The sequence below is a fragment of the Juglans microcarpa x Juglans regia genome, chromosome 3D (genome assembly GCF_004785595.1).
Source record: "Juglans microcarpa x Juglans regia isolate MS1-56 chromosome 3D, Jm3101_v1.0, whole genome shotgun sequence".
Taxonomy (NCBI): Eukaryota; Viridiplantae; Streptophyta; class Magnoliopsida; order Fagales; family Juglandaceae; genus Juglans; species Juglans microcarpa x Juglans regia.
The window spans coordinates 24748931-24774840 of NC_054598.1; the positions used below are offsets into that span (position 1 = coordinate 24748931).

Genomic DNA, 25910 nt, shown 5'->3' on the forward strand with positions numbered 1-25910 from the left:
TCATTATCCAAACGAGGCCTAATAATCACTTCTTTAACCATTTAGAAAAAATAAAAAAAATATTACATTTGCCCCTTTTGGATAATGAAGGTGTTTAATCTCATTTCATCATCACAATTTTTTTAAATTTTTACATAAAAATATAATAAATAATTTAACTTTTTCATATTTTAAAATAATAATAATAATATTAAAAAATAATATTTTATTCAATTTTTAAATTTTATCTCAATATATTATCCAAACGGCACCGGCATATTTGAAATTAACAACATTTTCCTAACATATAATATCAAGAAGCCTGTTTTCAGCCTAATCGATCCGGCCACCTAAAGTCGGTAAATACAAGACTAGTCGCTCGTGTTTTAGGACCGGGGGTAAGTCGGGAAATACAGGCCATTACGGTTATTCAAGCGCGCGGGAGGTGACTAGCCGTTTATATATAATGTTTCTTAATTGTCTAGCTATTTTCAAATTGTAAAGGCCAAGCCCAAGAGATAAAACAATGACGGGATCTCTGGCAATTGTACGGATCGAAGACGCACAGGACGTGGTGGCCGCCGTTAGCGACCAGTGGGAGATTCAATTCGCTCGCTTCTTCGGCTACCCTCCTCTCTCCTCCACTTGTCCCGATCGCTCTCCTCTCCTTCCCAAATTCCGGAAACGTCGTCCCAACGGCACTTGGATCTCCTCCTCTTCCTCCGCCTTTCTACGACTCGTCAACGATCACTCCAATTCCGATGTCATCCTCACCGTATCTTTGAGAGGAAAGATCCTTGTGAGTCTTCCATTCTCTATTTTTTTGGCTAGCTGCTTCTCCTTCTATAGCTTCTAACTGCTACACATCGCTTCTGTTTGATTTCCGAGAGAATCGAGGAAATTCAAAATCAAGCTGTCATTTGAAACTACTAAGTTTTAGTTTAATATAATTTATCTGCATTCAGACGGGCAACCAAACAGCTGATTCTGAAGTAATAATTAGATAAGCTCATTCAAATTTTATGTAATTCATGCTATGTTTTCGTCTGTCTTTGCTGTGGTGAGAATTACATACTGATTTCCATAGATTTATAAGATTACACTTTACGAATCCCTTTGTCCTCCTTATTCTGCTCTTAATATTTCAGATGATTACTTTAGAAGTTATGGTTACGGTGCACCAGTTCTTTTTGGCAAAAAAAAAATTACTCTCTCCGTCTCTCGGTTTGGAGGCACTGCTCATGACTTGTGCTGGTATATTTGTGTATTTAGCTGGACTGATCTAAATCTTGAAATTATGAGAAAAGAAAGCAACAAAAAAAAAAAAAAAAAAAAAAAAAAAAAAAAAAACGAACACTATGATTTATGGTGGCTATGTCTATTGACTCGAGCTTCTGGAACTTCTGTGAATTGGCAATGCATATCTATTTAGCTATTGAATTGTTTTTTCATATACAGAAAATTCATTTCTTCAAGATGAATGGTCCACTGATACTATAGATGAATTCCTTTCCAATTTAAATGGTTAGAATCCGGAAAGCCTTGTCTCTAAGAGTAGCAATATGTTATTTATTCATGCTTTCTTTCTGCAACTTATATACTGAAGTAACTGAATGTTACGCCGAAGATTATTTCCAAACTGGTCAACAGAACTAATTTTAACTTCCGTTATTGTTCAAACATGTCTCAGGAACAACACTACGTATCGAAGCTGCACTTCTCCTGGCCTCACGTGTCATGCGTCTCTGGATTTCCTGCCAGGGGTACGAGATCTGTTTTTGTGAGCTACAGGGATCAAGAGGCAAGCTGCTTACTCTGTGTATCTCTGCTTTGTGTATCATAGGCTGTCAATACTAAATGAAACAATAGTTGGTAGTTTAGGCAGGCTACCGGTGGAAAGAGAGAGTTATATTTTGCTTTTCATTTCTCAACAATATATTTATTGGTGAAGAAAAATGAAATATCCTACTAAGCAGCCTATAGCAACTCAGAAATCTAGCTTACGCGAACCGCCATCAATTTAAGTATGCACTGGAACCTCTATTAAAACCCTTGTATCTATGCTATAGCTTACACCAGGACTAGGGACTTGGGAGAACTAGCTCCCGTACACTTAGTTTAATGCGATCAGGTCGCAATTTTATTCCCAATTAAGAAAATTCAGTGACTGGCATAATATCTGTAAATTTGGCACGGTAAAATTGTGAGCACTTCAAAGCGAATTTTTTTTGGCTGACATAACTCTGTATCTCACTCTGCACATAGGCCAGCCGTTACAGCTCTGACATTACCAACTACATATAAGAAGTCTAATGAATGTTTATAGTCGAATACAGAACATTTATTTTAGGACTTTTCGTTATCGCTTCAAGCCCATTGAATTATTTTACCTCTTTGCAGATCCAAAAGTTTGCTTTGCGATTTTCAACAACATGTGAAACAGAGATATTCATAAATGCTTTGAAGGTGAAAATCATTGCTGCTTGAATTGTTTAAATGGGTCCGTATAGTATAAATACCATTAAAACTTCACGAAGGCGATGCTCACACTTACTTTTACAGCACTTTGTCCTTTTCCCATGCACTAAGGTTATGTCGTGTTCCTTTTTCAGGAGATCTTGAATGATGTCAGCGATATTGCACCTTTAAATAATGACCTTGGATCTGAAATCTTATCACAAACTGAGTTGATGTCTTCTAACCGACACTCCAATAGGTGAAATGAAGATCTGTTGTAGGTTAATTAGTTATTTCCTCTCCCTTTAGGATTTATTTCAGTATGCTGATATAAATGTGAAAAAAAGTTCTGACACGAGTTGACTGTGTATGCAGAGCTTGTGAGGAATTGAGTTTTATGCCTCCCGAGCAAACTTATACTCCACAAATGTCACCAAGCTTAAACAATGAAATTGAGCAACACTCATCTAACCATGAAAAGGATACTGCATTTCGTCATGACTTTGAAGAAACTGTTGCAGCATTACCGCCCAGCTTTACATCATTGCTGACCAACTGTTGCTCTGAAGTCAACCAGGGTATGTAGATTGCTCTAATTTTTAGCAGTCGAGACTATTCTGATCCCATATGACGATAACGTTTCTTAATTAACATGTATTGGTGCAGCCCAATCAACTGTTTGCAAGGAAACTGATCTCAAATCCCAAATTGTGGTATCCTTCCAAAACCTTTTGGTTTGTTATTGTTAATGCATGTGATTAATAACCAGAAAAATACGTGGTAACTTGGTGCCTAATATTACATGGACTGCTTTTGACATTGGAATCACCTTTTGCTTTCATACATGCGAGATAGATGCTCTATGTTGCCACTGATTTTTTGATACATGTTGCTTGTTTTGCTGCAGAAATACATGGAGGATTCTGCTTTCCAAGGTAAATGTTTTGTACTTTTTAGGCCTGATATGGAAAGAAAGCGGATTGCTAGCTAAGCACTACTATCTTTTAAAAAAAATTTATTTCCTCCATCTTGTTCTTTAAGATGCTATTTTGTTGAAGGCTTGTTTGCTATTTTACCAGATATGTTGATTACAGTGGAGAAAGTTATCAGCGAAATGGGAGGTGATTTGACCCTGTAGGGCTTTGCATGTGATGTCTAGGGCATAACGCGCCTTTCATTGAACTCCCCAGCCATGAGCTGGTGTTTGCCTCAAACAGGCTAAAGCTAAATCCCTTGTTCATTCTCTGGCAGTATTAGTCTTCTGTTTTCCTTTGTTGTTTTTTTAATATGATGGTAGATAATCAAGTAGCTTTAAATTTGTGTGTTTTTTTTTCTTTAATGTTCTAGACTGAGAGATTCAGATTGAATTCAATCAAAAATCATCCCTTAAAAATGGTTTGTAATAAATCACAAAACACTATTCACCAAAAAAGAAATGAAGCAAAAAAAAAAAAAAAAAACTAGTTAACAGACCGACAGTTTTTCCTTATCTCCCCTTCTGTTCCAGTGAGCACATCCACACTCCCCAGCCGAATCATGGCCTTAGCAAACTGCCTTGACCATGATATTGGATGAAATGCCATCCTTTGCACAATCCGACTGGTCTTGGGATCATTAGCCATTGCCTGATCTGATTGAAGCAGTGCCTTTCCCTGCAATAGATGTACATAGAATGCATTGTCCAGCCTGTGTGGTGATAAATTATCAAAGTTCACTGCACGATTACCCTTCACTTTTCCAAGCAATGACTCTGGACGTGGGCAATTTGCTGACAAATAACTAGCATGGAGCATGTCCAGATCAGGGTCTTTCCTTTGAGTTGAGCTGAAATTATATAGTCTATAATCAAAGGAGCTGCAGTGGGAAACACCGATCGAATGTGCACCTGTGAGGATAACCATCTCTTCCAGGCTCAATCCTTTTGTGGCGAAGACTCCTGCAATTTCTTTGATAGATGATGATGGACTAGGGAGATTGCCGAGTGCATCAGCCGCCCGGGAAGAGAGACCATCGCGGCGGCCAGCTGGGACACGATGGTTGGATAGACCAGACAGCAGAGCGGCATCCCGGCTTGCAAATGCCAGTATATCAGCACAAGATACAACTCCAGGGCATTCCTGCTCGACCTGAGCCTTGATCTCGTCAATTACTTCAAGCCCACGAAGGGTGCCACCATTTGCTGGTGATTCCTTTTCTACAGGTGCCCCAGACAGTGTTGAGTCCAACAGAATTGAGGCATCGCATCCCTGAACACACACGTATGTATATGATTATCAAGATCATTGCACTTACTCAGGGCCCAACAAAAACACAGAGTAATGCTAGACAGTATAGGCTCTTTGAAAACAAGTAGTCTTATTTCGTATGGGTCATTTTTTTTTTTTTTTTCTTTTCTAAGAAAGCTGGAAAACAGACTTACGTTGACAAAGCAATCGTGGAAAAGGAGGCGGATGAGGCCAGCAGCAATGCCTGGATCTCTACTCATTGCCCTTAAAACAACATCAGCCACAATTTCCTCGGCTCGGTGGCAAGTTTTGCGGTAGAATCCCACATGGAAGTCGTTTCCGTCAGGCTTAATTGCTGCTTCCGAAGAAGAAAGAAGGATGGAGAAGAAGACGAAGACGAAGATTGTCGAGATAGAGACATGGCCGCCAACTCCCATTTTCATGATAGATTGTTTATATTAATGGCTGTTGTTTGTAGCAAAGATTCCTAAAACGAGAGAACTAGATCAGCTGGTGGAGGCTCATCCATATATCATGGCCAAAACCACGTTGTATGTATATTGTAGGTTTTGACAATTAAGGGAGCTAGGCCGGCCAGGTAGAGTTTCGTAGGCTTTCCAACAGGAAGACGGTTATCATGACGGTTATATGTCTGAAACATGCATGAACATGATACGTAGATGTTAGGAATCTTCTAATTATTAGGATCTAATTTGAATATTGAGTCGACGCTTCTTCAAAGAGATCAGGAAAAGCCACTCGAAGAGATTCTTGTTACGGTTAAAAACAAAAGTCCGAAGTTGAAGATTATAATTTGTTATAATAAACAGCGGTTGGATTTTGTTTGGCTCTTGTTTGAATGAAATGTCTAGATTGCCATTCAAACATACCAGAGTGTAAAAAGGGTGGTTGCCATTTTACGTCAGATGAGATATATTAATGTGAGGTCCTCCGTACGTTGCACGCTAGCTTGTATTTTGACTTTTCCTGTACCACAAAAATAAGTGGATGCAAATACTGTTTTAGTTTCGAATTATTTGGGTTCTCAGATATTTGATTGACTGCGACATACCTTCGAATTATTTTAAGAGGAATGTATTCTTTTATTTTAGATTTTTTCATTCTAATTAAGTTATATTTATTATTGATGTATCACATTTTAAGCCACTGTTTATTTACATGGTTGACATATAAACTAATTTATAATATACCACGTAAACAATGAGACTGAAAATGAACAAAATAAAAAATGAAGAATATCATTTATCTATCTTAAAACCAATCTTTTTTTATAAAACTCCATATTTTCAACAACATTCGTAACATTTTATATAATTTTAGATGAATGATTATTTATAGAATTATATGCATAATATTTTAACAATGAAAAATGCTAAAGTTTGTGTAAGAGGATTTTTCCCCCCCTGGGTCCCAGCAGGCTTGAGAATGGCAACTAAAGAAATAAGAACCAAAGGCCCAGCATAGAACGATTCCAACCCGGCCCATGGGAAGGCTTTTTTGGATGCAACCTGCAGGAGGAAACGTGCCACAGGTGGGACTCATTAACCTACAAACCCCTCGAGTAGTGTCCAGCTCTTGTATAACGCTCCAATGGAAGACTCAAACCACATAACCTATACACCAAGGACTAGTAAATGATACAATTGGAGCTCAATCGAAACCTTATAAAGAGTAAGAACTTCTCATTCCCAAACAATGTGAGATCCCATACACCACCTACCCTTATCCTTATCATATGGGGTATTACAATCTACCCCCCTTAAATTTTTGACGTCCTCGTCGGGCCAGTTTGTCTTAGGTGGCATGGTTTAAGTCCCACATTTTTTATTGACATAGGCTCTGATACCATTTGTAGCGCTCCAATAGAATGTCCAAACCACATGACCTATACTTTAAAAGGACTAGTTAATGATACAATTGAAACCTCATTGAAATCTTATAAAGAGCAAAAACTTCTCATTCCTAAACAATGTGAGATCTCATACACTACCTACCTTCTTCTTATCATATGAAGGTATTACAATCTACCCCTGTTAAATTCCCAATGTCCTCGTTGGGCCGGTCCGTCGTAGGTGGCACGGCTCAAATCTCATATTTCTGGTTGAGATAGGTTCAGATACCATTTGTAACGCTCCAATGAAAGGCCCAAACCACATGACCTATACTATAAAAGGACTAGTCTATGATACAATTGGAGCTCTATTGAGACCTTATAAAGAGCAAGAACTTCTCCCTCCCAAGCAATGTGAGATCCTATACACCATCTATCCTTATCCTTATCACATGGCGGTATCACATCTTGAGTGCTTGTCCATGTAGTGGACGTAATGTATAGGAGACCCTCGATCCTCTGACAGGAGGGGTATCAACGGACCGCCAAGGATCCTAGCAGGGAGAAGGAAATCGAAAAATCACGCCGCATTAATGTCACTACTACCCGAGTTACACGCCACATTAATGATGCCGCCGCAGAGCTATGCTGCATTAAAGGATTCTGACAAAAGGGTACAGTACAAAGAACACAGACTCTATGGGGGCAGACACGATCTGTCCTCCCCAAACTTATGGTATAAATAGCAAGTCTCAGATATGAGAAAACGCTCTCTGATCCTTATACTCTTTCACTTATTTGTAAACTTCCAAGAGAATTTGCAAACTTCCAAGAGAATTTACTAACTTTGGCATCGGAGACTCGTCAGCCCCAAGACCACCCTCTCCTAATTGATTTCTTCCATATCTTTTGGAGGCCTAGTTCTAAAGACTTGAGTTGTCAGGATTTAGCCCAAAGACGTGCGAAACATGACATGAACACTTTGGTACAACTTTCGGTCCCGTAGAAAGTCCTTTGAATTCTAGATGATCTCTAACCCAACATTTCTCATATAACTATTACACAATGTCTCTATAAGAATGTATAGAATTTTCAAAATTTCTCATAATTTTATTCCCACTCAAATACAAAACACTTTTAAGCTTTAATTTTTAATTTTTAATTTTTTTCATCTAATTATTACCTAATTTTTATTTAAACACAAAAATTAATACAATTGTTACAAGCTTCAAAACAAAACTTATATTCAAATAATTTTTGTTTTATAATATTTTTATTTAACTTTTTCTCACTAATTTCCAAAAACCTAATAATCACTTAAACAATTTCAATACTATCTATAAAATTTTGATATATTCAAAACGTGTAAACATGCCTTTAGCTAATCAAAGATCACTTTTCTTTTTTAATGGAAATGAAAATATGTGATAACCCAAACTTAGCTAGACTTTTATCTTTTCTTTACCTAAGTTTTTATTTTCTTAAGGGCCATAGATTAGGTATAGAATGATTAAGACCTTAGGCCTTAGGATTATGCAACCAAAACCTAAGAGAAGGGCCATTTAAGCCCATGGATTTTAGTCAAGCCCCACACCATGTGACTTGTGCAACTTGTCGTGCATGCGTAGTCCATAAATCTGGATGTGATAGTGAACTAAAGGAGAGAGAAGCTTAGGGTTTTGGGAATCCAAAGGGCTTGCACGCCTACCCTAGTGACAAGCCATTGGACTTGCCACATGACATTCATGCATGAAGGCTTCTAGAAGGAAAATCATGAGATTCACCTAAGAGAGGCCAAGAGTCACTCAGCCCAACACACCCCACACTCACCAAGAACCCCATCACTCGCCACTTATCAATTTGATATAGTTTTAAGAGATCTTGCATAAGGAAGTGGCACATGGGAAGACTAAAGGGCTGATTTTTTCTAAGGATTTCATGGGGAACACTAAGAGATTTTAGGATCCCTAAGCCACCCGTCCACTCTAGAGGATTTTCAGAATTTGTGCCATTTTTTATTCATACATTGGAGAAGGAAAGATTCTAGAAGAAGTATCACACAAAATTTACCAATTTAACCCTAGGGTTTCGGTCACCACATCCAATCATTTGCCACATGTCATGTTTAGAGTTTTTAAGAGGCATAGGGAAGTGGAAGAGTCACGGAATGAGCATAAGAAGAAGAAAGTTCTTACTTGGGGGAGAGTAAGGGTCACACGTGGGGAAGAGTAAGGGACACCATGGGGAAGAGGAAAGATCCTCATGGGGAAATGAGAGGAGGGGGTGGTACATTGAGGGACTCCACATGCCAATGCCACTTGGCATGCATGCAACACCCCACTTTCTTGAGAAGATGAAAAGGTTTTGTGAAAAATTACACAAATGCACATGGGATTCATTGAACCTAGACGATTGGAGGGGAGTTTAGAAGGCATTAGGGTTTCGGCCAAGGAAAGAAAAGGGAGTCATGCCACATGCCCATTATGCATTGGCTCTTGTTTGACCAATTGGTTTTAAGGAGGTAGGCTATATAAAGATCTCATGCCATACGACCACCCGTTTTTCTTCTTGTTCATTTTCAGATTCCTAAGACATTCTCTCTACTCCATCTCTCTCACTCTCATGCCACTTAGAGGATTTTCTAAGTTCAAACACTATTTTTCCACACTTTCCTTCCAACCAAGTAACGACCATACACCTTCTATGCTCAAGGGAAGGCCACTGCTTTAGGAGAAATTCCACGATAAGAACATTACACTTCGATTTTCTCTCTTCTCACAATCACACACTCCTATTCCAAGGTGTAGAAGATCTTAAAGTGAGTTTGAGATTCCGAAGAACACACTAACACACATGGTTTTAATGGACTATTTCATCTTTGAAATGACCTAAGGTTTCCAAGGAAGGGAGATCGAAAGTTTGAGGAGCCAAATCCTCAAACCAATCGGCCATATCACTTGCACATCTATTACAAGTTCATGACCTAGCAAGGGTTTAGTAACTCAAAGGTTTCATCTTCTAAAAATCTATGGACCGAACATTGGAAAGTGCTACTTTGGGTGAAATAACCAACTCTAGTTGTCCCTTGACTCACGCACACACGGATGAGGGTAAACCCTTGTTCTAACAAGTTGTATTGTCCATTACAACTTGCTAACTTTCTCTTTGAAGGACTTTTGTAAGTAAACCCTCAACCTATTTTCAGTTAACAAATGTGTATACTTGTGTGAATCTTTCATCTTGCTTGATAGTGTGTATGTTTGTTATTTGGTGATCTGTGAATAAGTATCTTGTTGTAATTAGTACAAGAACATGCCATGATTATATGCTTCAGTTTGCATGAGGATACACCATGATTTGAAGAGATTAGGGTTTCAACTTATGTGATGATTTGCTATGTTTTCATGTTTCGGATTATGTGATTATCTTTGCCATGATCTATAGTCTATTGTAGTTCGGCTTTAGTCCATGATTAAAATGAAATTTTACATGTTAATGAACCCCATATGTTTCAGCTAAGCATGTTTGTGTATGTTTGAATTAAGTGTTTTGATGATTCCATGTGAAATATGTTTCAGATTTTGTTCATGAACTATGCTATGCCATGCTCATATATTACCATGCCATGATTCGAATGTGTTATGCTTGATTATTACATGTACGGCATTTCATACGTCACATGTCAAGTGTAAGAAAGAGTAAGTTTTAAGTCTCATATCACATGCATTTGGGTAAATGATTTTTTCGAAGTGTTTGTAAATATTTTATCATGATCCCAAATGCTAGGATGAGAGAATGTCTCGGTGGAACTCCTCTGTCCACTTTAGAGTGCTTAAGAATAGAGTGGTAACCCCTGGGTTGACAAATAACCTTCAATGTGTCTCGAATGGATCTTTTTTAAAAGGATACCGAAACGATATAGTATCTAACGCTAGTGAGTGCCATGACTAAGGCAAATAACTTGATGAAATACTGTCGTGTTAAAATGAATATGAATAAGACGTATTCACCATGATGTATGAATTGTTGGTGGTACGGTAACTAGCAAGAATATGCAGTGCTTGGGAGAGCGGTGTTATATCCATCAGGTGTCATAAGAACTAGGCAATGAGCTCACATGATATGAGCTTACATGTTATGAATCACATAATATGAATTATATGATATGATATGAATGTTTAGAGATCAACATAAAAATGATGTCAAAGATGATTTTTCGAAAAGTTTAAAGATCTCTGTTACATGTCTTTCGAAAAGGTCAAGTGCACAAATAAGGTTTTCGATCACGTCATATGTCAAGTACATGTTTATGCATGCATTCTATGATTGGCCATTTGTATGCTTATGTTAACTGTTGTATGCTGTATGTTTACTCTGAGATTTTTCGAGATCTCATTGTGGTAATTTTCACTATCATTCCTTACTTGGAATGGTAGAAGTTATGACAAGTATAGAAGATCACCCCATGGTGAAACGCAATGAGAGCTCGTCGGAGCCCTCTTTGTTGGATAGGGTATAGAACACCGACTGACACATTTTTGAGGCACTGAGGCTCATTGACGAGCTAAAGGGACTGTTTTCCTTTGCCAGGAAACATGTTTGGATTTCTATAGATTTAAGGCCTTTTGTGATTGGTCCCTTTGTTCTGGAAAAAAGTTTTCAGTACTTATGTTTTGGGAGACAATAAACATATTTATTATCCAATATTTTTGAAAAGGATGTTATGTTAAGGTAATGTTTGGGTTATATGTAGTCCTACGATACCATGTGCTAAGACAACTTCTTTAGGCGTTGCTTAGTCTTATACGAATTTTATATTTTTTGCTGCATTATTTATTGCATACTGCTAGTATACATAGGTGCATTGCATCTTATATGTCATGTACAAGGAGTATGTAGTTTTGTGTTGTATATCTCGCCGTTTCACTCACATTCCAATCCCAAGCAGGGGCTGAGGGCGTCACAAAATATATTTAAATTAAATTAAAATATAGTGCCACTTTAGCATGATGTTTAGTATACAAACGAAACTGGTTCAATTTGGATGTATAAGTTTTGATGAAAGAGGAAAGAAAGCTTCTAACAATTAATTGGTGGAGAGAGATAGAAAGTAAACTTTTTTTTTAAGCAAATAGATTTTCATTTAGATAAGGAAAAGATGGTACATGAAGAGGGAGTGAGGTTCCCAACAAACGCTCCAGTACAATAATCATAGTGCAAAGGTGGAGAAAAAAAGAAGAAAAAAAATGAGTTTTGGGACCAATTTCTTGATCTCCACCCTTGCCCTACAAGAAGGGTGTCATCTTAAAGACGTTTTTTACAGTTTGGATAGCCATGCAAATTGTGGCAACACCGTTGGAGGCTGTGGAAGTAGGTACATTGCAGTTTTTTGTCTTGAGATGTTTCTTGGAGGGATACATATTCACTTTTTCAAGATCATCGGTTAAAGAAAGCGTTAATATTGTAGAAAGTATGGTATCGGATGGACTGGTCAGCGACAGATCATCTGTATTCCTGTGCAACTGTAGTGGCACGTGGAGGCATATGCTGATAGTTGAGAGGTGAGGTGGGCCAGATTTGAAAGATCTCGAGGTGGGGAATCTGCTGGTGTGACACGTGTAATTGGCAAGCTCGTCGGGGCTCGTGAATGCCATGTGCAGAAGGAAGCTGCATGTGCGAGTCAAGGCATCGACATTTTCACCACGGTTCCGCGTCGTTCCAGTAGATCAGTAGCTGTAGGGTTGCGTGATGGTGCGCGTGTCGACAGTTGGTTGCTGATGAACGGTAGATCTACCAAAACCGAACCGGTGGAGGGGAGAGGAAAAAGAACTACCATAAAAGCATATATACAAAACAGTTTCAGAAAGGGAACGAAAAGGAGGGTGAAAGACACAGTTCCACTCTCCTCTCCGACAGAAATACTCAGAATGATTGAGTTTTCTAGAGAGAAGGGAGACGTTCTCTCTCTAAAAGTCGAAGGCGCAATGAGGTCTACTCACATAGAAAAAAAATGTTTACAACGTTAAACGTACATCCTATAATCTTAAATTGATATTTGATAATATTTTTTTATATTTTGAATTATGCTTATTTAATATTGTTTGTGTTATACATAAGATTGGAAATAAATAATATTACTTAGACAAATCGTTTGAGATCGGCTTGGTCAAACTCGAGTTTGGCTCGATTTGTTTATTAAAATAAGCTATTCGTGAATACGTATTATGATTGATTATTAAACAATATAAATCGTACAAAACTCGGGGACTCGGATAAGCTAGAATAATTTTGTGTTATTATTTTTATAATATTACCTTTGTATGTATAATGAAAATGTTAAAAATATTAAAAAAATTAGAGTAAATATCATAATACTAAATTTATTAGATATATGTATGTACAAGCGTTACGAAGATATTAACAAAAAGTCAAAATTTGCTTGTCAAAACTTTTAAATAAAGTATAATACAATATAAATAATTACTTCTAAATTAAACAACTCACTCGTGAATAAATTCGAACTCAAATATTAAATGAGTTGCTCGTTAATATCGAATCCAATTCCATGAAAAGCTAGAAACTCAAATTGTGTTCAAATAAACGTTAAACGAATGAGACTGGATCACCTTGACACCTACAACTCGCTCGAGCTCGGCTCATTATATGCAACTAGTTATACACAATGTAATATAAACATAAAGAAATATTTAAATATTATAATACTTTTTCATCCACAATTAAATGCATTGATTTGTTTTCGATCAACTTCTTGGATTGATAGTTATTTAAGAGCACCACCAATGGATTCTTTATCTTATCCTTTAAAATATATCATCAAAATTCACTTTTTCTATTTTACATACTGACTTTTACAATATATCATCCACCAGCTTATCTATTTTTTCTCTATATCATTTAAATATTCTTTTTTTATTCTTTTTAAATATTTCATTTTTACCAATAAATTTACAATATCCATATATTTTTTTATTTGTAATTTATCTTTATATACAATATAAAATAATTCAGTCCTATACAAGTAAAACAAAAATATATAAGCCAATAAAAATTTAAAATAAGATCAAATATGAAAAAATTGGTTTAAAAATAATTCCAAGATATTTTTGAGAAGAAAATGAAATATATGTGTTTTAAATGATGAACAATAAAAAGATTTTGCTTACATGATAAAAATAAAGTAAATAAAAATGACAGAGTAAATGAAATATCAACATTAAAAAAATTTTTACAGGATGAACAGTACCCCTACATGTAGCGGGGTACTGTAGCTAGCTAATTGTATTTTACAATTCATTTTACATAATCGGATGAAGCTTCTTTTTAGAATAATTCTTCAAGTTATTTACATTTTTTGTATAATACAAAAGCCATTAGGAGTGCTCTAAGGCCTGATTTGATATTGAGTTGAGATGAAATGATTTGATATAGTTTATAAATAGTAATAATATATTTGAGTTGAAATGAGATGAATTAGAAATAATTTGAGTTAAAATATTTTATGCAATTTTGGAAAAGGAAAAAGAATAAGTTGAATAAAAATATTATAAAATTAAAATATTATTAGAATATATTTTTTAATATTATTTTTATTTTAGGATTTGAAAAATTGTTGTATTGTTTTTTATATTTTGTTTGGAAGTTTCAAAAAATTTGTAATAATTAGGTTATGATGATTAGATGAAAAAATATAAAATTTGAAATCGAAAAATGTTTGTGTTTGTGGTGATATTGAGATGAGATAACATAAAATATGATATGATGAGATAAGATGAAAATATCTTTCTATCCAAACCAGGCTTACTAGTTTCTTTATGTATTTATATTTGAGTTATGCCATACCACGTGAAGTGTTACACACATACACACAAATATATATATATATATATATATATATATATACACATATATACATATAATATATATTGCTATTTGAATTTCTTATGTACTTTCTAAAATAGTCTTGTCAGCAGTAGAAATCTTGTTTAGTATTTTGAACATTAGTCTGTATGAAGTTATGAACCGAACGTCGTATTTTTTTACCCCTCCTAGCTGCAGTACTGTTCTGTTTTGTGCTTGGGTTTGTGCCCCAAGAATCTCCCATTGAACATATATACATGTCGATCATCAGGAAGCTCGATCCAATTCCATGAACAAAACAAATATATACTCATCATGATCGATGCACATCAATCTCATTGAATTTCATTAAATTATAAAACCAAGGGCCATGTTAATCCGCTGGTCAATAAAAGCGAACTATACCCAAAAATAAATTTTAAATAATAAATCATTTTATTGGAATAAATTAAATACCAACACATTGGAATTGTCAAGATGCTAATGGATCGACCTAACATTCATCGGAGAAATTGTCAATATATAGTGAGAACCCGTACCAAAATCATCTCTTTGTCCTCGCTTGATCTTAATTGTTCTTTAAGGAACGTCACAAAACATAAGTTTCGATCGTCTAGTCGATGGACAGATGGCCTTCTTATTGGTTTTGACGATGGGACATGAAACTCTTAACGTAATCATTAGATCAATAATTTTCGGAATTCACAAGGTCACTTCCCCTAGTTATAAAGTATCTAGGATTTAAGCAATGCTTGCAACGAAAATTTCAATCACGAGCTATGGCTTCCCCCCACACTGATCTCCTAATTCCACATCTCCTCCTCCCTTTACTAGCAACTCTATTTACATTAACAATTCTTGCGTCCAACATAATATCCATCAAAGCTGAAACCCTCATATACCCTTTCAACTGCTCCAATCAAATCGAAACATGTAATGCCTCCCTATATCACATGATGAACAACAATCTACAGGAAGCACAGATTGCCTCTTTTTACTCTGTCAATCTATCCCAAATGAAACCTATACTGCATGGCGAGAAACAAGACTACCTCATCAACGTACCTTGTTCATGCAAAGATGTAAATGGCGTTACCGGATATTTCTACAACACATCCTACGTTGTAAAAGTAGGTGATACATTTGATAATGTCTCTACTCAGATATACAGCGGGCAAGCTTGGAAGGTTGGAGGAGAGGAGGTATTGATCCCGGATACAAATTTAGTTGTGTATCTTCCATGTGGGTGCGTAGAGAGTACTGACACTCAAACTACTGTTGTTACATACACCGTTCAGGAGCACGACACATTATCAGGTATTGCTACGCTGTTGTCTGCCCAACAGAGTGGCATTCAGAGCTTGAACATACAACTGGCTCAAAACCCCACGTTTATAGACGTGGGTTGGGTGTTGTACGTGCCCATGGAGAAGAATAGTGTTCCATACTTCCACCCCCATTAGAGAGGTGATCAGGGTGAGGTTGACCTTTAGTTTGAAACGTACGTCACGTGATTTTGATCATGTATTTGGAAAGATTAATGGTGAGGATTTCCTCCCTTGTTGCGACAAAACAAACAAATGAAGGTACTTCTTGTATAAATTTGAAATCACCAGTACTTATTGGACTTTTTAGGATCTTAGTTTGGAAGAACAGTCCGGCCAGATTTCATTTTTCATCTAAGTGGTGATCGCCATTTGTACATATATACATATATACCAGAAAAAGAAAAGAAGATTTCCATTTTTGTCAGATGAGAGAGTGTTAGCATATCGATCCTCTATACTCCGAATCAACGTATATTCTTGATTGAATAATTTCAACACACTCAATTGTGGTGCAACATATATTATTATTGGGAATCATTTAATTACAATGTTTTTTCTCTTAATTTTGTCTCTCCATACACCTGAGAAAAAACGATGTTTCATTTCGATGGTGCTATTCTTATGTTAATGGTGGTTGAGTATAGTGGTGTTTAGCCCATTTTTTTCATTGCTTTATGAGTAGTTGCGTTGTGATGGGGTCGAGTAGGAATGTTATCATTGATCAAAAGTGTATTGAGTTTAAGAAGGTAAACGAAAGGTGGTGGAGAATCACAGAGAGTAGTTGTCATGCTGTGAAACACATCTCCATTGATCAAGAATCTTAGGGATGGATAGCTATCATGGTGAAGGAAGGTGTAGCCTCTAGGGGGTCTCCTGTCTTCCTTAGATCACGAAAAAAGTGGGTCTCAGGTCTTCATGGTCCAGAGGCAGCGTAACTCCTATGAGAGTTTTTTTTTCTCCTTATTGGAGTTCGGTCAAGAGAAGAGGTGTGGTTTGCTAGTAATACTAGAAGGGAGGAAGGGGTAGGTTGGAGGAACTTTGGAGATATGCTGAAGGAACTCTCTACAACTTCATTTATTATTATTATTTTTTTTGAGTGGGTGGGGGGGGGGGGGGATAACAGAGGGAGTCCTCCATAGTTGCCTTCTCCGTCGTTGCAAGGGCACCAAGCCTTTTCTTCGTACAGAGAGGCTTTGTCTCGATCTCCAAAAAACGCAGAGAGGGCAGGTGATTCTTCTTCTTTGGTGAAGGCGTAACATTGTGAAGGGGATGACAGGAGTGTGTCGGGGCTGAATATGGAAACTTTACTCACGCCGGGTTGAAATCAAGAAGCAAGTAGGTACTCTGAAGTTTAATATGGTGATTTTTAAACGGTGCGTTGAGGAGGGGTTGAAGACAAATTTGGGTTTGGGCCAGGAAGAAGGCCCTCGCATCGGGCTGGGTCAAGTAGCTGGGTTACAGGCACCTAAGGTTGGGTCAAGAGGCTTCATGGGTTGAAGGGGAAGGTCTGGGTTTCAGTCGGGCCTCAAACAAAGGCCTCTCCCTCAAGTGTCCTAATGGCCTATCACGTAGGGCCAATTGAGTGTCCTTGTGGAGCAACAAGCTTAGCCTGTCCCTCAGGCCCAGGCTGTGAAGCCTGTTTGGAGACGTAGGGTTTTGAGCGCTGATATCCCATTGTCTTTGAGTGGGCCTCAACCCCCACCGCAAGCAATGGGATAGGGGTCTACGTCGATGGTGGTGGGTTCTTCGGCGAGGTCTAGTGTGTCGGTGTTTATGCCAACAAAGCTCAGAGATACAGTTTCGAGCTTGCATAGTGTCGAGAGTTTCATTTCGTCGTCGGAGTTTGTACAGAAGTAGCCATGGTGGTGGGTTTGCCGGCGAGGTCTGGGGTGTTAGAGTGTGCGCCGGTAGAGCTTAGAAGAACAGATCTGAGCCTGTGTAGTGTCAAGAACTTCATTTCATTGCCAGAGTTTGCACATAAACAGTTGTGCGTGGTGGTTGGAGGCTTCGTTATCTCTTTTGTGCTGTCTGTAATGTCGGAGCGTGGTCTCTCGATCTTGGGGTTTGCGATAGGCACTCCACCCCTAGAGATGGGTGGTTTTGATGGGAACAAGCTGGGGGATTGCAACAAAGGTGAATCTGAAGCTGGGGTGAGGATCTCTGAAACTTTTGTGGCACCTAGAGATGAATCTGAATTAATTTGTGGCTTAGTTCTCGATTCAGATATGCAATTGGCCTTGTTTGATAATGATCATGCTGGTAGGGAGGGGGCTATTCTAACCCTCTGTGTACACTCCCTCACAATCCTAGATATGAGAGTTGTTCCTCAAACTGGGTTTTCAAGAAGGTGGAGGAGTTACAAGCTATTAATGGGGTTTCTTGTGGAGGCTATGGAGAACAATTTGACACATTTCTCGTGGCAATTGAAGATAGTCGTTCGAAGTCAGCCACAAAGTGGGATAGGGAACTAAAAAGGCTAACCCACTCCATCAATTATGATGTGAAGGAAGGGAATGGCGGAAGTGATAGATCAAAAGAGAGGGGCAATCTATGTTTACATGAAGCCGAAGATTATATCTTGGAATGTGCAGGGGCTTAATGATCGCAATAAACACATTTGTATCAAATCATTATTACGGATGTGGAAGGGTGATATGATGCGTTTTCAAGAAACAAAGTTGCAATAAATTGAAAAAAGAATTGTGCGGAGCTTATGGGGGTGCTCATATATGGGTTGGTCTTACTTGGCCTCTTTGGGAGCCTCAGGCAGAGTGTTACTAATGTGGGATAAAAGAGTGTTTGAGGCGATTAAGGAGTGTATTGGTGATTTATCAGTAGTGACTCTATTCAGAAACGTTGTTGATGGATGGGAATGGGCATTTGTAGGCGCCTATGGTCTTAATGTGGACAGGGATAGGAGAAGGCTATGGGAGGAGTTGCCAGGTCTATACTCCTTATGGGATGTGCCATGGTGCATGGGGGGTGATTTTAACATTACCCACTTCCCTAGGGAGCGATCGGGGCATTATCAGAATTTTGTCGCCTTGGAGGAGTTCAACGAGTTCATTTTTTATCTGGACCTCATGGATCTCCCCCTAGTAGGGGGCTTGGTCAAATGGTTGGGTTTGGTCGAAATTGGATATATTCATTGTCTCTCCTTCGCGGGAAGGCCATTATTCGGAGGTATGTCAGAAACGGCTAGCTTGAGTCAGTTTAGATCATTTTCCTATTCTACTAGATTGTGGGGGCATCCACAGGGGTCGCTAGTATTTCAAGTTTGAAAACATGTGGCTAACAGCGAATGAGTTTGTAAATATGGTGCGTGCTTGGTGGTCATCATATCAATTTATTGGCACTCCAAGTTTTATTCTTGCAGGTAAGCTGAAGGTTTTGAAACAAGACCTGAAGAAGTGGAACTTGGAAGTTTTTTGTCACATTAACAATCAGAAGTCTACCCTTTTGGAGGAATTGCAGGATCTAGATGGAAAGGAATTATTGGAAGATACTTCGAAGGAGGTGCTATTGAGGAAGGCCACTATTATAGCAAATATGGAGAGGGTTTTCTTGTCGGAGGAGACTTCATGGTGTCAAAAATTCAGGGCCTTTTGGCTGAAAGAAGATGATAAATGTATGAAGTACTTTCACAAAGTGGCTAATTCACATTGGCACAATAATGCTATTGAGTCGCTACATTTAGGTACTTAGGTGCTATCTTCTTCTCCCGAGCTAGAAAACCATATTATGCATTATTATGAGACCCTTCTCACAGAACTGGCTAGTTGGAGGCCGAAATTTGATGCATTGTCCTTTGAGGCAATTGATTCTTAGAGTGTGAGTGTTTTGGAGAGACTTTTTGATGAAGATGAGATCTATAAGGTCATATCTGGTATGGCTAAGGATAAAGCGCAGGGCCTGAATGGTTTTTCAATGGGTTTCTTTCAAACTTGTTGGGACATCGTGAAAGGTGATGTTTTGCAGGTCTTTAGTGAATTTCACTCTTTTCAAAAGTTTAAAAAATCCCTTAATGCGACGTTCATTGCTCTTATCCCCAAGAAACATGGGGCTTCGATTATTGAAGATTTTTGCCTTATAAGCCTGGTTAGGGGTGTATACAAGATTATTTCAAAAGTTATTGCCAACCGGTTAAGCCCTGTGTTGCAACATATTATTTCCAAGCCTTAGAACACATTTATTCATGGGAAACAAATTCTTGACTCGATGCTCATTGCAAATGAGTGCTTAGACCACAGATTGTGAGAGGGAGGTTCAGGTATTCTTTGCGAGCTTGACATGGAGAAAACCTATAATCACGTGAACTGGGAATTCCTTTTATACCTGTTTGGGAGGTGTGGCTTTAGTGATTGGTGGATTTCCTGGATGCATCATTGTATTTCTACTGCTCAGTTCTCAGTTTTAGTTAACAGTACACCTGCTGATTTTTTTTTATAGTTCCCAGGGTTTGCGGCAAGGAGATCTTCTATCTCGTCTTTTGTTTGTTATGGTTATGGAGGCTCTTAGCCGGATGGTGCAGGCCGTTGTTGGTGGAGGTTTCTTATCTAGTTTCCAGATGGGTAATGGCACTAGTGGCTCTATTATCATCTCATACATTTTATTTGTAGATGATACTTTACTCTTTTGTGAAACGGATAATAGCTAGATCCAAACTCTATAAGTAATGTTACTTTGCTTCGAAGCAGTGTTGGAGCTCAAGGTGAATCTTGTTAAGTTCGAGATGGTTCCGGTTGGTGTGTTCTCAAATATTCTCAGTTTAGCAAGCCTTTTGGATTGTAGGGTGTTCTCTTTGACAATGAAATATTTGGGCCTTTTGTTGAGAGCAACTTTTAAGGCTAGGGCTATATGGGATAGGGTGGTGGAGAAGATAGAGACAATGTTGGTTGGGTGGAAACGGGTGTATTTATCAAAATGGGGTCATCACACCCTTATTAAGAGCACCCTTACTAACCTTTTCACAATTTTTTCTTTTATCTCTGTTTCCTATGCTTGCAAGGGTAGAGAGTAGGATTGAGAAACTCTTTAGGGCATTCTTATGGAGAGCATGGGGGAAGAGAAGAAGTTCTATTTGGTTAGTTGGAAGACATTATGTGCTCCAGTTGTTTATGGGAGGTTAGGAGTGTGTAACTTGAGAACTTTTAATAAAAATTTATTGGAGAAATGGCTATGGAGATATCACTCGGAAGGGGAATCATTATGGAAGGAAATTATCGACACTAAATATGAAACTGCTTGGGGTGGTTGGTGCTCCAACAAAATGAGACGGGGTTGGGGGGGTGGTTTATGGAAGTTTATAAGGAGGGGATAACCTTGCTTTGAAAAACATATTCGCTTTGTAGCTGGAGAGGGCAATCGAATTAGTTTTTGGCAGATTGTGTGGAGTGGAGATCATGAATTGGAAAGGGCCTTTTCAGCTCTCTATTGTATTGCATCTAATAGGGAGGCTTCAGTGCGGACATGCGGCTATTTTCTCATGGCTCTCATCAGTAGAATATACTTTTTAATAGGGATTTTCACGATTGGAAATTATCTACTGTATTAGATTTTTTCAGCCTACTATACTCTATGGTGACTCTTATGGCACAATGTGATAGATTGAAGTGGAAGTTTAATAATCACAAGAAATGTACAGTTAAGGCGTACTATAAAATTTTGTCAACACTAGATCATACTCCGTTCCCTTAGAAGAATATTTGAAGGTCTCGTGTGCCTTCTAAAGTAACATTTTTTGTATGGAATGCCACTCTTGAAAAGATCTTAACCATGAACAATCTGTGGAAGATGGGAGGTGTAGTGATGGATTGATGTTGTGTAAAAAGAATGGCGAATCTGTAGATCACCTCTTACTGCATTGTGAGATAACAAGGGTGTTGTGGGATGAGATCTATCAAATGGTTGATGTTGCTTGGGTTATGCCTTTAAGGGTAGTGGATTTGTTGGGTTGTTGGAGGAAGATGCAATGCTATCATCAAGTGACAATAGTGTGAAAGATGATCCCGCTGTGTATTATGTAGTGTATTTGGTCGGAAAGGAATGTGCTTACTTTGAAGATAAGGAACGCATAATGGCGGAATTGAAGAATTTTTTCCTCTACACTTTACTGCTTTGGTTTTCAGCTATTGTACTAAATGTGGACAATGTTCATGATTTCCTGTCTTTAATTTATCACTCTTAGAATGTATTTAGGTGTTCTTCTGTATACTTTCTGTGTACACGGGCTATGCTTATTTAATTCATATCAATAATATTTATCTCTTACTTATTAAAACAAAATTACAACGTTTGAATAGGAGTCTAAGTATAATAGATACTAATAAGATAGATAATGCACAACCATATCTTGTAGAGATATAGCCTCGTTCTTGATAGCTAGGATCAAGATCTTGGAGAAAGTCCTTAATACACAGCCACAAACCCAACGTTGGAGAAACAACATTGAGCTTGGTTCTGATTAATGAAAAAAGAATTGAAGACAATGGCTTTGTAAAAATGTTTGCTAGCTAGTTGATCTTTGGTGGACAAAAACTGAATTTCCATGACCTTTTGAGCCACCATGTCATGAACAAAATGAAAGTCTATTTCCACATGTTTTGTGCGAGCATGAAACACGAAATTAGCTGAGAGATAAGTAACGCTAATGTTGTCAGACCACATAATTGGTTCTTTAGTAATTGAGATGCCAAGCTATTTGAGAAATGAGAGTAGGCATTGAAGTTCGGCCGCATTATTTACTACAACCTTATACTTGGCTTTCATGCTTTAGCGGGCCATAGTAGCCAGCTTCTTGCAGCTCCAAGAAATACGATTCTACATAAAAAAATAAAAAAAACAAAAACCACCAGTTGAGCATTGATCATCTCGAGATCCAGCCCAATCTGCATCTAAAAAGAATTGCAATTGTATGCATGATGATCTTTGTAACAGAAGACCAAAGTAAATGATTTGCTTGAGATAGCGCAGTAGGCATTTCATAGCTTGCCAATTAGTGAGCTTTGAATTGTGTATGAATTGAGAAATCTTGTTGACTGTGAATCCACTATCTGACTTGGTAATTGAAAGATATTGTAGGGCATCAACGGTGCTTCTGAAAAGGCTAGGATATGTAAAATCCTCACCATCAAAGGCTGTGAGACTTGTGGATGTGGCCATGGGATTCTCAATCGGCTTTGCCTCAACCATTTTAATTTGTTGGAGAATACCTATAATATAGTGTTGCTATGATAAAAAGTATACTGCTAGGCCATGAATAGCCTCAATGCCCAAAAATAAATTCAGAGATCCCATATCTTTAATTGCAAATTTAAAAATGTAAGGCTTGCAACAAACTATAAATGGCGTTCTTATCTAACTCGATAATGAAAACGTCGTCGACATAGATTACAATATATATGGTAATGCTACGCGAAACATGAATAAATAGAGATGAATTAGACTGACAATAATGAAAACGAAGGTCCATAAATCTATTGTTTAGTTGGGAAAACCAGGCTTGAGCTTGTTTTAAGCCATACAAGGCTTTGTGTAATTTACATATATGATGAGGAAATTGAGGATGAGCAAATCCAGGGGTTGGGTCATGTAAACCTCTTCAAACAGATCCATGTAAAAAATGGTTGGGCCATGTAAACCTCTTCAGACGGATGCGTGTAAAAAGATAAAAAATCCAACCAAAAGAAACAACAATCGAGAGAATTTGGCATATCTTTGTCAGCTTGATCACTGAACTATATTTTTCCAAGTAGTCAATACCTGATTGTTGCCTAAAGCCCTTGGCCACTAACCTTGCTTTTGTACTATTCATTCTCACTGTTGGCCTTGTGTTTGATGCATTAAACCCATTTGGAACCAATGACATAACAGGCGACATAGGGTGGAACTAGATAATATGTTCCATTATTTAAAAGTGCATGGAATTCCTTGTTCATGGCAACACGCCACTCCGATGATCTAGTTGCTGTTGTGTAGCAAGTTGGTTTGTGTTTTTCTTAAAGTATGGCACATGAAGAATATTGTGGAGAAGAAAAGAAATAGGCATGGTTAACCAGATTGTGCCAAAGTGTTTTGATTGGTAAATCAGTACCCTTAACAATGCAGATCTGCTCAAATCCATTGTATTCATCAGAGTTGACACTTAAATTGGCCAAATCGGATGTAAGGTGGTGAGTTGCACCCAAGTTAGGATACCAGTTGTTGTCTGACTGTTGCGAGGAAGCTATCAAATTGGAATTGGGTTTAAAATCAGGTAAGAACCAATTCAATGAACCAGGTGACTCAACAAATTAAATCGTCTGACTCATGACAATTTTGAATCGGTTATATCATGGTCGATAAAAAGTATTAAAAATGAAATTCAAGCTTTTTATATCATGTAAAAAATATTATAAAATATAAATTCATTTACTAGTTTCTATAAAATATTATATGAATCTAAATAGTTTTAGTAAATATGTAATTTATGTATTTAACATCAATTGTCCACATCTTTTTACCTCATGTACGAAGAAGATAAAGACTATTAAATTATAAGTACATAGAAATATAGTATTTTATGCACAACCACAAATTTAATATAATATACTCATTCATCTCTTAATTTTTTGTTCAACTCAAGAAAATAATAAACCACATGTTTTATCTTTCAATTTTCGTACGATTCTTATTGAGTACAATGATGAAAAAAAAGTTAATAAATGATTAGTTCTATCATATTTTTGTGCAAGAAATTAACAAAAAAACTTAGTTGTCAGACAACATAAAAATAAATAAAGTTTTGAATCGGTTGGTATCCGTCTAAAATCAGCTAGAAATGGCTTCAATCTTTCGATTGAAGTGGTTCAATAAACGATTAAAAAATCTCACTAATATCGATTTGGTTTCTTATCGACTCAATTTGAATCGGCAAAATCGGCCTGAATCTAACCCCTTTTTTTGAGTCTTGTGTAAAATAGGCTTGCACTTTGGAAAGAGAATCGCTTTGATAGGATTCATTGAAGCGATGATAGCACTGAATGGCAGTGTGCCTTGTTTGGTTTCACACCTGGAAGACAGGCTTTTGTCTAGAGGATGAGGGTGGTCCACGACCATGCCATTAGGCTTAAGAAGAACATTTGGAACTAGAGCCAAAGCCAGAGCCACGACCACCATAGTTGGGAAATCAACCGCCACGACCACCCCGAGAACCACTGGTGTGGGCAACAATGTTGGCACTGGCAAGAGACAGATCAACAGATGGTTGATGATGTTCCAAGCAAAGCTCATGAGCGAGCATATGGCCATAAAAATATTCCAATGAAATCGAATCAACTCTGGTGGTGACCGAGGTAACAAACGAGTCATATTTAGATCCAAGACCCACCCGCAAGAAGGAAACAACTTCGAAATCATTTAAGGGATGATTTATAGTTGTGAGAGTATTGGCTAGACTGGTGAATTTATGAAAGTATTCTAAGATGAAGTGTTTCCTTTCTTGAGGTTGGAAAGTTGATTGTGCAAATTCATGGAACGAGCGCAAGAGGAGGAGGTAAACATATGTTCAAGGGTGCTCTATACCTGCCTTGAAGTTGTGCATTTTGTAACATCTGTGAGAACGGTTTTCGACTAAAGGCCAGATTGGGAACGAAGGGTTGGGTGGATGTGTTGGAGCAAAGGGGCTGCAAAACATAAAATAGTGAGAGAAAAGTTTGTTTCAAGGCGCGTTACGAATATTGCTTTCCTTAAGATAATATTCGCCCCCACCAATAACGGTATGCACACGGTTTCAAGCGAATTTGCCTCCAAGATACAATGAAGCCCAGAACAAGTCTATTTGTCTAACTGCATTATGCACACACGAAATTAGACTCCGAATACCCTCAAATTTTGCTATTCAACCAAAAGATTAGAAATCTGTTCTCTACAGAATGAACAGATCTTAATAACAAGTTTTGAAGAAAAGAAAACTTACATTTTTTTCATTTTGTATATTATATTTCGTAGGCCAATGGATCTATTTATAGAAGGCCAAATGATATGAATAAAAAATTATAATTTTTCATTTTTCTGTAATCTGATGTAAACAGGTATATGAATTACACCTGCTGCCAACCAACACATAAGTTGGACTTAGTCCAACGGTCATGCTGGTTTCCTACCAACCATCTCACACGGATTCGAAACCCACCAAGTGACTGGGCTGGGCGC

General features: G+C 37.7%; 2 protein-coding genes across 2 annotated transcripts; one reads left to right on the forward strand and one right to left on the reverse strand.

The window, feature by feature from the left end:
• The first annotated feature begins 382 nt into the window (after positions 1-382).
• On the forward strand, positions 383-3877 carry LOC121255171 (protein POOR HOMOLOGOUS SYNAPSIS 1). Its single transcript, XM_041155445.1, has 8 exons — positions 383-778; positions 1670-1780; positions 2380-2445; positions 2592-2695; positions 2812-3014; positions 3103-3149; positions 3344-3371; positions 3516-3877. Exons 1-8 carry the CDS (start codon positions 506-508, stop codon positions 3572-3574), a joined length of 891 nt encoding a protein of 296 aa, XP_041011379.1. The 5' UTR covers positions 383-505; the 3' UTR covers positions 3575-3877.
• Positions 3878-3896: 19 nt separating this feature from the next.
• LOC121255172 (peroxidase 5-like) lies at positions 3897-5098 on the reverse strand. The gene is made up of 2 exons (XM_041155446.1): positions 4856-5098; positions 3897-4682 (listed from the first exon to the last, which is right to left on the reverse strand). Exons 1-2 carry the CDS (start codon positions 5096-5098, stop codon positions 3897-3899), a joined length of 1029 nt encoding a protein of 342 aa, XP_041011380.1.
• Between the last annotated feature and the right edge of the window lie 20812 nt (positions 5099-25910).

Bases quoted from the DNA above. Each gene is read 5' to 3' on its own strand.
- LOC121255171 (XM_041155445.1), top strand. From the start codon at position 506: ATGACGGGATCTCTGGCAATTGTACGGATCGAAGACGCACAGGACGTG. The intron at 779-1,669 runs GTGAGTCTTCCA...AACATGTCTCAG, and splicing joins CTTTGAGAGGAAAGATCCTT to GAACAACACTACGTATCGAA. The intron at 1,781-2,379 runs GCAAGCTGCTTA...ACCTCTTTGCAG, and splicing joins TGAGCTACAGGGATCAAGAG to ATCCAAAAGTTTGCTTTGCG.
- LOC121255172 (XM_041155446.1), bottom strand. From the start codon at position 5,098: ATGGGAGTTGGCGGCCATGTCTCTATCTCGACAATCTTCGTCTTCGTC. The intron at 4,683-4,855 runs GTAAGTCTGTTT...GTGTGTGTTCAG, and splicing joins TCCACGATTGCTTTGTCAAC to GGATGCGATGCCTCAATTCT.